A 12,389-nucleotide genomic window follows, 5' to 3' on the forward strand; every position below is an offset into this window, starting at 1 on the left:
GGGAGGGGGACGACGGCGAGCCTGCTCTGCAGGTGGCGCAACTATCTGCAAGTCGTCGTCGTCCTCTTCCTGCACTGCTACATCAGTTGCAGCTTGTGTCGGAGCAACATAGCGGTGGGCTTCCCATCGCTTACGCTGGCCATCATCGGAGGACTCTGCCTCTCTCGTTGCACATAGTAGAGTGTCGATGGGCAGGATACCCTTACCTTCAGTTACATAGCTCTGCTGCATGCACTTCTTCTCTTGAGGCGTCGCCCTCTTCTGGACTAGGTTAGCAGCATCTACTAGTCCATCCGCGCTGTTGTATCTCATAGCTATCTTTATGTAGTCCAGGAATAGATCTTGGTCACCGCGCGTCGAACCAAATAGCATGGCAACCCAGCCCTTGCTAGTGGGGAATGGGTTGAGCCATGGGTCTGGTGTGGAGGAGGAACCAGCCATGGGTGAAGAGAGGATGTGGTTGTGAGAGAAGTGGCGAGTGAGGTGAAGTTGTGGAGATCCAGTGAGGCTGATGTTAAGTAGTTGAAGAAAGAGGAGATGTAGTAAAGAGAGGTGGAGTGATGCAGTAAAGAAGTTGAATTCAGTGAGACTTGGTGGTAGTTGTGCTGTAGTTATTGCGTGGTGAAACTTGTGCTGTTTAAAGTTGACAGAAACTTGTACAGATTTAGAGGCAGTGCACAATAATTCATATTCAGAGGTAGTTCAGAGCAGGTTTCATTCACATAGATCAACCATGCTAACTTAAAACATAGTACTTCGCAGGATCACATACAATTGATCTAAGTTGCTAAACTTAAAACAGGTAGATCATACACTGCAGTAGCATCATCTACATTGCAGCATCCTAAGTACTAACGCAGTAGACGAAGACGCTCTGAACGACGAACATGACCTTGGAAGCTATGTTTTTTGGCCTTGTTTTTCTTGCTAGATGAGCATGCTTCCTCCTCCCGCACTGGTGGCCGCTCCAGCTCCGGCAGCGCTTGCTCTGGCTACATCTCCATCATCCTCATGAGGGGCAGCACTGGCACTATGCGTTCAGCTAGGTGATCCACCGGACGCAGATTCAGGCGGTCTTGGTACATATACCAACAGGCTCGCTGAAAAGGGTACGGCGAATCCCTAGCTTCACCCATTGCCCAGATGAGGTTTTCAATCAAGGGGCGATGGAGGTCAGGCAGGCGCTCCCTCTCCTCGTCTGTGGCGGCTGCCCTGACGGCGAGCGCTTGGTTCTGCAGCATGGTAGGGCTGCTGAACCAAGAACTCACCTCACGCGCATACTGCAGCTTCTTGGCATCACCGGCACATAGCTCCCGTAGGGACCTATGCCAACCCTCTCCAAATGCCATCGCCGGTGTGAAGGTGGTTTTTTGGATGGGAAGTTGGATAGGCTAATGGTCGAGTAGAAAGAAAGAGAGGAGAAGTGGAGATTACACGTTTTGGGTGTTGGCTTTAAAGACATGGCTGGCCACTACTACTTGTGTGTGGATGCTTCTAGACCTACATTAACTACCATGAACCACCACGCACAAACAATTATAGAGCAGAAATTAAGAAAATCCAGCTAACTTCGCATACATTCAGAGAAATTGATAAGAATTCATACAAGCTGACATTTATTCAAGAGAGAAATCCATAGCAAGCATTAGTGAGAATAGATTCACCACGCCGAATCAAGAATTCTACTCCACCTCGCCCTGGTGACTTGATATCGATGGAAGTTTGCCCTCTCTCTAGCCCACCAAATGATCAGCTCATCAGTGATGTTGGTTCCAGCTGGGAACACCTCGTTGAACTGCCTCACGTCGTTGGAGTTGCGTTCTGCCATGATTCTAGCAGCCAGCTGTCGCTGTCGCTCATGTCGATGGGCCCTCCTTTCTTCTCTTGCAACCCTTCTTGTTGCCCTACCCAACTCCTCCTGGTCATCAACAACCTCTCCATGGCTGGGATCCATCTCTTTGGCTGGCGGCTGGGTTGTAGTGGTGCTGGCGGCTAGGTTTGGGTAGGGGGGAGAGAGGGTTCGCCTTCTTATAGACAACACAGAAGGCTTCGGGAGTTTGATCCAATAACAAAGCCCAATCAAAGGCCCATTTTCACAGGCTCAGACAAATTCAGAAATAGCCAAACATGTTTTAGAGCACAGAACAGGTTCAGACAAATTCAGAAATAGCCAAACATGTTTCAGAGCACGGAACAGGTTCAGAAAAATTTAGAAATAGCCAAACATGTTTCAGAGCACAGAACAGGTTTAGACAAATTCAGAAAGTGCCAAATAGGGTTCAGACCACATAATAGGTTCAAACAAATAAAGAAAGTACCAAACAGGTTTTAGACCACAGAATAAGTTCAGACAACTTGACCACAGAACAGGTTTCATCTCAGCTTACCTGTCACTTCAGTAGTTACCACTGCAATAGAAATAACCTTTTAATTTGGAGCTTGTCATTCTCTTCCTCTTGGTCCCAACTTGATTATCTGAAGTGCTTGCAGGTCTTGGAGCAGTAAATCCACGAGTCCTCCCTCTACCTTTAGGCCTACCTCTTTTAGCTCTTGGTGCAGGGCCTGGTGCAGATGCAGAAGGGCCTGGGCCAGATGCAGAAGGGGCTGGTGCAGATGCAGATGGAGTTGCAGCAGGTACTGTTGTGGTTCTTGCAGTTGCAAGAGGAACTGTTCTAGATGAACCAGCTATGTCTTCATAAACTGCCCTGTTTTCCTGCTTGTAACACATAACATTTCTTTTAAAAATTATTTTGGATGAAAAAGTATGTCTAGAGGAACTGAAATTTTTATAAGAGGTTCAGAAAAATAACCTGATGTCCTGTCTTCCTCATCTGAAGCCTAGGCCTTAGAGTCTTGTTACAATTTCCACAGGTGATAGTACCCATCCTACTAGTGTCTCTAGGAGCTGGAACCTCAAACTCACCCTTCCTCCTTGCTGTCTGCTTTTTCCCTGCCTTTTCTTTGAACACAGGAGGCTGGATATCTGGAGTGTTTGTATCAGGCCAGCAATCTGGACCAGGGACAGGGAAAATTATTGCTTTGTATGCCTCCAGGTACAGTGGCTTCTTGAAGAATTCATTAACATAGTCTTCAGGATGGAGCTTTTGCTTTATCAATGCAGATATGGCATGACTGCAAGGACAACCTGTCATGTCCCATCTCTTGCAGTCACATGTACATGTTTCCATGTCCACACAATATTGGTTTTCTTTGCTTGTTACTTGCCAAATTGTCTCACCAGCTTTGTCAGCCTGGCAGTGCTTGGCATACTTTTTGTTCTCTTCTAAAATCTCTGAGTAATTTGGTGTGATTGTCCACCTGCATGTCTGCAACTTCCCCCTAGTCTGCTGCCTCTTTATCATCTGCTTGGTTCTAATCCCTTCAAACATTGTCCTTATTGGTTTGGCTCTAACATCAAGTATCATCTTGTTGAAGACTTCACTAAGGTTGTTCACAACTAGATCTGTTTTGCAAGTATGATCCATAGCATACCTAGCCCAAGCAGAGATCTCTATATTTTTAAGCCATTTCCAAGCATCCTCAGACTGTGCTTTCAGAGCTGCCATCCCTAATTCATGCCCATGCCTAGTGTAAGAGTAGCTAGCCTGGTCAACACAGTGCTTTAGTTCTTTGCTTCTATACCCAGCTGCTTGAAAGTTTGCATATATGTGCCTAAGACAGAATCTTTGAGGTGAATCAGGGAACACCTCATTTATTGCCTTAAGTAACCCCTATACATTCAGAAAACAGGGTCAGACATGAACACACTGAAATAATTCCATGAAGTACTATACTATAGCATCAATGATTTACTTGCTAACCTTTTGCCTGCCAGATATTATTGTGTATGTTCCAAATTTGTTACCACTACCAATGCAGCATCTCAGCTGAGTTAAAAACCAAGTCCAACTTTCTTCATCTTCCTTGTCAACCACACCAAAAGCTATGGGGTAGATGTTGTTGTTGCCATCCCTTCCTGTGGCAGCAAGAATTTGCTGTCCAGTGGTTAACTTGATGAAACACCCATCAAGCCCTGGATGCAGTAAAACATTAGCTACAGGCCAAATATGACCTAAAATTCAGAACAGTAAATTCAACAACAATTACCTATAAATGGTCTGCAACCATTCAGAAACCCTTCCTTTGATGCTGCCAGACAATAGAACATGTACTTGAATCTAGGAGTGGGTGCAGGATTTTCTGGGTCAACAAATGTTGTTACAATACATCTGCTCCCAGGGTTTGTGTCAAGAACAGCTTGAAGATAATCCCTCAGTCTCAAGTATTGTTGCTTGTGGTCACCTTGCACCACATCAACAGCCTTCCTCCTTGCCCTATATGCCACACTTCTTAAAACATCAACTGAAAACTTAGTCTTAGTTTTTTTATTAATGCATCCACAGGAGCTCTAATGTCATCTCTCAATACTGGTTGTACTGATTTGGACAACCACTTTGTAGTAACCTTTGTGTTCTCTGCACATGCTCCACAAGTGTGCAGCATATCACACTTCTTGATGCAGAAAGTTTGCTCATGAGCTATCTTAGAGGCACAGATATAAAAATCACATCCATGTGCTCTCTCTGAGCACCAAACAATAATCCTATCAGGGGCATTTCTGTGATACTGGAAATTCCTCAAAGTCCTGATGTGAAAATCCCTAAGTGCATCTCTGAACACATAAACATTGGTGAAGCACAATCCCTTACAAAACTGTTCTTGTGGATCTGGAAGCTTTTCATTGAACCATACCCTTTTGTAACACCCACGATGCGACTATATCTCCCACATGTCGGAGCACGACTTAGAGGCATAACCGCATGGTGGTTTTGTCGCAAGAAGGGTCATCTTCACACAATCCCATGTAATGAACAAGAATGGGATAAAGAGAGTTGGCTTACAATCGCCACTTCACACAATACATAATTAAGATCATACATCATTCAAATACACTCATAGACCGGCTACGGTCAAGTTCAAATGAAAAGAAGACAACCCCAAATGCTAGATCCCCGATCGCCCCGACTGGGCTCCTCTACTGATCATCTGGAAACGATACATAATAACGACCAAGGGCCTCATCAAATTCCCACTTCAGCTCAGTTGCGCCATCTGCGCCAGTATCCTCGGCACCTGCATCTGTTTTGGTAGAATCTGTGAGTCACGAGGACTCAGCAATCTCACACCCGCGAGATCAAGACTATTTAAGCTCACAGGTAGGTAAGGGGTAATATGGTGGAGCTGCAGCAAGCACTAAGCATATATGGTGTCTAACATACGCAAGTGAGAGCGAGAAGAGAAGCAACGCATCGGTCGAGAAACTAGAAGTGATCAAGAAGTGATCCTGAAACTACTTACGTCAAGCATAACACAAACCGTGTTCACTTCCCGGACTCCGCCGAGAAGAGACCATCACGGCTACACACACAGTTGATGCATTTTAAAGAGGTCAAGTGTCAAGTTATCTACAACCGGACATTAACAAATTCCCATCTGTCTCATAACCGCGGGCACGGCTTTCGAAAGATTATATACCCTGCAGGGGTGTCCCAACTCAGCCCATCACAAGCTCTCACGGTCAACGAAGAAATAGACCTTCTCCCAGGAAGACCCGGTCAGTCTCGGAATCCCGGTTCGCAAAACATTTCGACAATGGTAAAACAAGTCCAGCAAAGCCGCCCAATGCGCCGACAAATCCCGATAGGAGTTGCACATATCTCGTTCTCAGGGCACACCGGATGAACACTACGTACAACTAGAACCAGTCCTCAAGTTTCCCCGAGGTGGCGCTGCAAGTGGCTCTAGTTTGGACCAACACTCAGAGGAGCACTGGCCCGAGGGGGGGGGCAATAAAGATGACCCTTGGGCTCGCGAAAACCCAAGGGAAAGGGCTTAGGTGGCAAATGGTAAAACCAAGGTTGGGCCTTGCTAGAGGAGTTTTATTCAAAGCGAACTGTTAAGGGGGTCCCATAAATCACTCAACCGTGTAAGGAACGCAAACTCAAGGAACATAACACCGGTATCACGGAACTAGGGCGGCAAGAGTGGAACAAGTCACCAGGCATAAGGCCGAGCCTTCCATCCTTTACCAAGTATATAAGGTGCATTAATTTAAATAGGAGATATTGCGATATCCCAAAATATCCGTGTTCCGACCAGAAACAAACTTCACCTTCACCTGCAACTAACAACGCTATAAAAGGGGCTGAGCAAAAGCGGTGACATAGCCAATCAATGGTTGCTAGGACAGGTTGGTTAGAGGGTTGACATGGCAATAGGTAGGCATGGTAAACAAAGGCAGGTAGGGCTAACATAGCGAAAGAGCGAATACTAGCAAGCAAAGATAGAAATGATTTCGAAGGTATGGTCATCTTGCCTGCAAGGTTCTCAGAGTTGTCGAAGGCTGGATCCTCGTTAGCGTACTCAACAGGTTCCTCGTTCACGTACTCGTCTCCCGGCTCTACCCAAAGCAAGAACACAAGCAAGGAACCACAATAAATCACGGTGCAATGCACAGGCATCATGATGCAAAACATGTCATGATATGCGAGAGGTGATATGCAAAGCGTATGCGTGCTTTGGAAGGAAAGATGATGAACAAGGCATCAACTTGGCAAACCAAGTATGCCGCTGGAAAGATGAGATGATTTCGGTTGGAATCGATATAGAGATCACCGGATTCGGATGCACGGTTTGCAAAAGACAAGCAAGACAAGATATGATGCAAACGGCAACATGGCCACTTGGATGCAAAGTATGAATAAGCTATAGCACCCAAACATATGAACAAGATGCATAACAGTGATGTACAGGAGATGCTCTACGAAACATGAACACTGAGCTCAATCTAAAAACCACTAGAGCATGACTAAACTAGCATGGCAATAATGCAAGAGATAACAGTTTCTACAGACTTAGTGGAATTACTAGGCATAGCAGAAAACAGATTCATCATGGCATCTCTACAGGCTTGATCAACTCATTACCAGGCATGTCATGGCATGGAACAAGTACTAGCATGAAGTAGGCATGACAATGAAGCTACTCATGTGCAAAACAAACAACTAGCATATTGCATGAACAAGCACATAAGAGACAAAACAACAATAAGAAGTGAGATGGTATGATTATGAACTTGCTCAAATGCAGAAACTAATGCCAGCACTGGATTGGTGGGATTTTTCTACCCCAAAAACATATATAATATGTTAGAGTTGCTGTAAAAAAATCATCACAAATGCACTAAGTTAAAACCTGCCCTATATGGTAAATGACAGAAATGGCATATTCCATAATTGGAAACGTCTAGAATTGGACTTGCCTGAAATGGATATATTCCATATGCCAGAAATGGAATATTCGCTGGGAACAGAAATAAAACAAATAATAAAAAATAAAATAAAATAAAGAAAACACACAGGGGCTAAGGAGGATGACAGGTGGGGCCACCCTGTCATACTCACAAAAATGGAAAAAGGGAGGGAAGAAATATGCAGCCGCGGGGGATCGAACCCTTGTCTCCCTGGTGTGGCTCTGCTTCGGCATCCACTGGGCTAGGTAGGCGGGTCTGTTAGGAAAGGGGCTCCGGCTCCTTTTATCTGCTGCTACTGCTAAAATATCAACAGAGAAAATAAAAAGGGGCGCGCCTGGGATTCGAACCCAGGTCTCCCTAGTGGAGGGCGTGAGCGACGACCAGCTGCGCTAGGACGCGATGTTGGTTTCGTAGGGGCTCTGCTTCAGTTGAGGCAACCCGAAGCTGATACGGGTCCCTTCTCATCTGCAGCAGAGAAGTCGCCGGCGGTGCCTGCGAGCAACGGCGACGACCACCGGAGCCAAGGGGTACCGGCGGGGGTGCGGGATAGGCCAGGGAGTGCGGGTGCAGCGACACAGGTGTGGGAACGTGCGCGCATGTGTGGGTGTGCGTGTGGGCAGGAGCTTGCAGCCATGGCGACGAACACGGCGAGGCAGGGCTACAACAGCACTGCGTGAGCTGCTGCACTGCAGGGGCGTGCGTGCGTGTGTGGGAGAGAGCAACTTGGGGATCCGAAGCTGGAGAACGCGCGTGCGCGCTGCAGCAAGTACACACACAAGGAAAAATTCAGACTTCGCCGGAGCACTACGAGCGCGGCGAAGACATGGATCGGACGAGTCCTACAGGTGCCTACATGCAAGGGGATGGATGGGAGAGGGAGGAGCGTTACCCAGCTCACCCTAGGACACGACGGGGTCGACGGAGACGTGCTGGAGGCGACGAGAGGGAGCTCTGAACTTGGCGAGGCTGCTGTCCGAGAAGGAGACGACGTAGAGGACGAAGAGGACGTCGGGGAAGGCGTCCTTGGGCTTGGATCGGCGTCAGAATGGACTCGGGGAGGCGATGCGGTGCTCGGGGTCGACGGAGGGGAAGCCGGCGACGCACCTACGCCGGCGAGGAGCTCTTGCTCGGGCCGGTCATGGTGGCTGCAGGGAGGAAACGGAGCGGGGAAGCAGGGCGTGGGTGCCTCTTACCCGTGGCGGCGGCGTGGAGGGGAAAGAATGGAGGAGGAGGAACCCTAGGCTTGCCCTGGGTTGGCCCTTTATAGGAGGAAGCGAGGGACGTGGTGGCCACGGTGGCCATGTGTGCCCCTGTCCTCTGCTTTACTGTGAGAGGAACGAGCGAGGGAGGAGGAAGAGAAACACGGGCTCGGGTCACTGCAGGTGGGGCCGGCGCAGGCTCCAGCGTGGAAAGGAGGGTGAGCGAGCGAGCACTGCTGGCTCGCTGGGGTAGCTGGGCCGGCCTGGAGTGAGGAGGACCAACCGGGCTGTGGTGCTGCTGGGCTGCCCACTGCTGCTTTCTACTCTATTTCTAGTTTTGCAAACAGAAATAGAAAAAGAAAAGCTCAGGGAAAAAAAGGAGAGGAGTTAGAGTATACAGAAAATATTCTCAGACTCCTGGAATTATCCACTATTTGAATAAATTGCATTGGGCATTTTTAGAGGTAGAAAAATAAAACAAGTTGGAATAATATTCAAACTTGGGTCATTTTTGAACCTGACCAAAACAACTTCAAATAAGGAGATCTTTGGCAGATAGGTAAATGACATGGAGCAAGATTTACAGGGAGAAGATGAACATTAATAGAGAAAGGAAAATTAGTACTTGATAAAAGAAAGAAGTAGAGGGAAGGAGGAGAAGTGATGGTGCAATGGTTTGAAAGGGGGGACAAAGGTCATGCCCATGATGCTCATGGCAACCACATGAATGACAAAATGCAACATGAGGTGGCATGAGATGAAAATGCACTATATGATGAGGATGAATGCAAAATGACAATGAGAAAAAAAACACCTAACCAAACAAGATGAGGCCAAACATGATAAAACCCACAAGAATTGGATGAGGTCAAGTTGATATATTGCCAAATTGGGACATGTTACATCTGGGGTGTTACACCTTTCCTTCATCTTCTTCAACCTTCTCTTCCTACCACTTGGTAGTTTGAAAGCTCCTTCAATCTCATCTTCTTCATCACTAATTCCAGGATCACCAGGAAAACAAAATTCATCTGCTTCAGGAAACCAGTCTGGTTTTTCCTTCTTCTCAACCTCATGGTGTGATCTAGTCGCTGGACCAGGATTTCTCACTGCCTTCAGCTTCTGGACCATTGATCTATTTTGTTTTGCAGCTTCTTCTTCAGAGGAGGAGCATGTATGTAATTCCACATTGTTGCCATCTTCATCAGAAAGAAATTCAGACACATCAGTGTCACCTTCAAAATGGTTAAGGTCAGCTTCTCTCTGAAGATTGTTCTTCTTAAGCTCATCCTTTCTGTCTTTGGTTGCATCCACCAGCTTCGTGCAACTTTGTTGTGTGTTAATACAATGTTCAGCAAAATAACTATCTCTATTTTCATCTGCATTAGAAGGCTCATCTACTCTGACAACTCGTATGTTCACAATCTTTTCCTTATATAATTGGATCAACATCTGCCGCACATCATCTTCACAACCAACATGCTCTAGACCTTCTATTCCTTTCTCCTCATCAACAACATAGTACATATAATCATCAGCTCCACAACCCTCAGACGCAATAAGAGAAACAAGAGTAATATATGATAAGTCGGACTGGTAAATTCTTCTAACCATAGATTCTCTAGCTAGAAAATGAAACCAAATTTCCCACTTTGGGTCATCAATACTGCAACATAGATTAAGATAGTTATAATTAAACGGCCTGGACAATATTAAGATTTCTCACAGTTAACTGTTTTTCAGTTCTTTGACAGCTTGGATTCACTGAAAACACAACGCAATGTTAAGGTTGCTAACCGATTTCAATTTATGCACAAACAGGGTTGTAATCTGAATCTAAGTGTGCAACTAGCCTATATATCATGCTTCTAAAATTATCCTAAAATTACATAAACATTATGAGAAATCAGATGCCATACCTCGCTCCGCCAGCAGGACGAGGAACCTTGCGTCGGCCTCGACCTACGCTTCTTCTCGTCGACGGTACTACAACCGAAGGCGGCCTCACCGACATCTGGGATGGCTGAGATTGCGGTTGGGAAGGCCGTGGAACCACGAAGCTTGTGCTGCCTAGCCAGTTATCAACCTCCGAGAAGCCGGCAACATCGCCTCCCACCACGTTGGGGGGGATGCCTCCAAGCGATTCGGCGCCGGAGTTTGCATCCACCGCCGCCATGAACGCCGCCGGCTAGGGTTAGGAGAAGAGCTCGGGGGAGAGTGAGGGAGCGTGGGGACGAGCGGCCCGGTCGGCCAGCTTAGTCCTGGTCCGACCAGGTGCGACCGCGACGGCCGGGTCTAACGGCTGTGAGGGAGCGCCGTTAGCCGTTACCGCTGGCGTCCACCTGACATGTGGGCCACTGCTGTGAGAAACGGGTTTAAACGCTCTAAAACGGTCAATTCGTCAACTTGGTAGTTTTTAGTCACGCGCTTCCAATTTTTTGGTAGTTATCAGCCACTTTTAAAAAAGTGGTAGTTCTGTGGGACGGAAGCCTCAATTCTGATAGTTTTTTGTCAAACACTCCAAAAATCTAATATAGAAAAAAAGCCTAAATTCTAATAAGTGCAGCTGCACTTTTTGACAGCCGCGAGCGCACACCCACGACAGCCACGCGATTGAGATGTTAAAATTACATAAAAATGTCATTCCTACCGCTAAAAATAAAAGACACAGAAGTCATTCCTTCATGAAACGAGTCTCGTAAAACCTTTTACTCGTATATGAGTGCAACACTAGATTATATATAATTTTAGGAAGAAATATATTTTTCGTCCCTTAACTCTTTCAAAAGTATAGAAATTGTTTTTCAACTTCAAAACCAATAAAACTTAGTCCAACAATTTCTCAAATCAGATAATTTCAGTCTCTCAACTTTTCAAACCAGATAACTTCAGTCCCTCGTACTGTTTACAATGGTTTTCGTCTGATGTGGACATGATTTTGACTAAAAACTTGACACGTTGTTCAGGTTTGACTGCCATGTCACTGTCCACTTCAGCGCCACGTTGTTCGGGTTTGACTGCCATGTCAATGACCGTGACCAAGCCGCGTTCGCCGCCGTCTGTAGACTGTGGCGTCGCGTGTCGAGCACCACCAACACGGCTCAACCGCAACTCCCTGCACCAAAGACACGAACGACACATTTTTATGGGCACTAGATGACCCGTTGCGCCAATGGCGCAAAGGCCGAGTGTAAGCTAATTATTGTAAGAGCATGCATTAACATATTGTTATTCGAAAGGAATAGCTCATTCTATACACAGTAAGTACATAAGATTGGAAATGATTCAATAAGTCATGTAGAAAAGGACTCTTTTGATCTGTTTAGATTGAATAGACAATCATGCAAAGGCCTTTGGATGTGCACTTAAAGGTGAAAGCATATATTTCTTCCATCAAGGTTGTTTCAAAAGCATACCACATAGCAGTATAAGCAGCAAATAACCGATAGCTAAATGCACAGGATGGTCTTAGAGGATTACATAAGATCCAAAAGGATGATAAACACGGAAGTCTTGGTAGGCATCTATACTAATACTAAGTTATATAACAAGGGGCTCTTGCAACTTGCTTATATTGAGTAGACGATCAGGCACGGTCCCTTGGAAGTGCATTTGAAGGCGAAAGCGTATACTTGCCCTTCGTTCATGTGTGCTTGACGGAAGAAGTCGCTCCAGCCTTCAGTGATGATTGCCCTTTTGTCAACACCCTTGATAAAGCGGGCCGTAACAGCGGCAGTTCCGTCTCCAGTAGTGATTGGCAGTTCACCATGGTCAGCATCCATGTGTGGGAAATGGAACCCCTAGAAAAAGGAACGCTAAAGTACTGAGAATAATAGTAAAGGTTAGTCACTACTCCCTCCGTCCCATAATATAAGGCA

General features: G+C 46.3%; 1 protein-coding gene across 1 annotated transcript; it reads right to left on the reverse strand.

Annotated features, from left to right (window-relative positions):
• Nucleotides 1–1,398: 1,398 nt before the first annotated feature.
• On the reverse strand, nucleotides 1,399–4,346 carry LOC119289171. Its single transcript, XM_037568563.1, has 4 exons — nucleotides 4,108–4,346; nucleotides 3,822–4,033; nucleotides 2,811–3,731; nucleotides 1,399–2,713 (listed from the first exon to the last, which is right to left on the reverse strand). Exons 1-4 carry the CDS (start codon nucleotides 4,166–4,168, stop codon nucleotides 2,396–2,398), a joined length of 1,512 nt encoding a protein of 503 aa, XP_037424460.1. The 5' UTR covers nucleotides 4,169–4,346; the 3' UTR covers nucleotides 1,399–2,395.
• Between the last annotated feature and the right edge of the window lie 8,043 nt (nucleotides 4,347–12,389).

Source organism: Triticum dicoccoides, chromosome 4A, assembly GCF_002162155.2.
Source record: "Triticum dicoccoides isolate Atlit2015 ecotype Zavitan chromosome 4A, WEW_v2.0, whole genome shotgun sequence".
NCBI lineage: Eukaryota > Viridiplantae > Streptophyta > Magnoliopsida > Poales > Poaceae > Triticum > Triticum dicoccoides.

Excerpts from the sequence above, each read along its gene's own strand:
- LOC119289171 (XM_037568563.1), bottom strand. The coding sequence starts at position 4,168 with ATGTTCTATTGTCTGGCAGCATCAAAGGAAGGGTTTCTGAATGGTTGC. Across the intron at positions 3,732-3,821 it reads TAATATCTGGCAGGCAAAAG|GGGTTACTTAAGGCAATAAA; the intron begins GTTAGCAAGTAA and ends CTGAATGTATAG. Across the intron at positions 2,714-2,810 it reads TGAGGAAGACAGGACATCAG|GAAAACAGGGCAGTTTATGA; the intron begins GTTATTTTTCTG and ends TGTTACAAGCAG.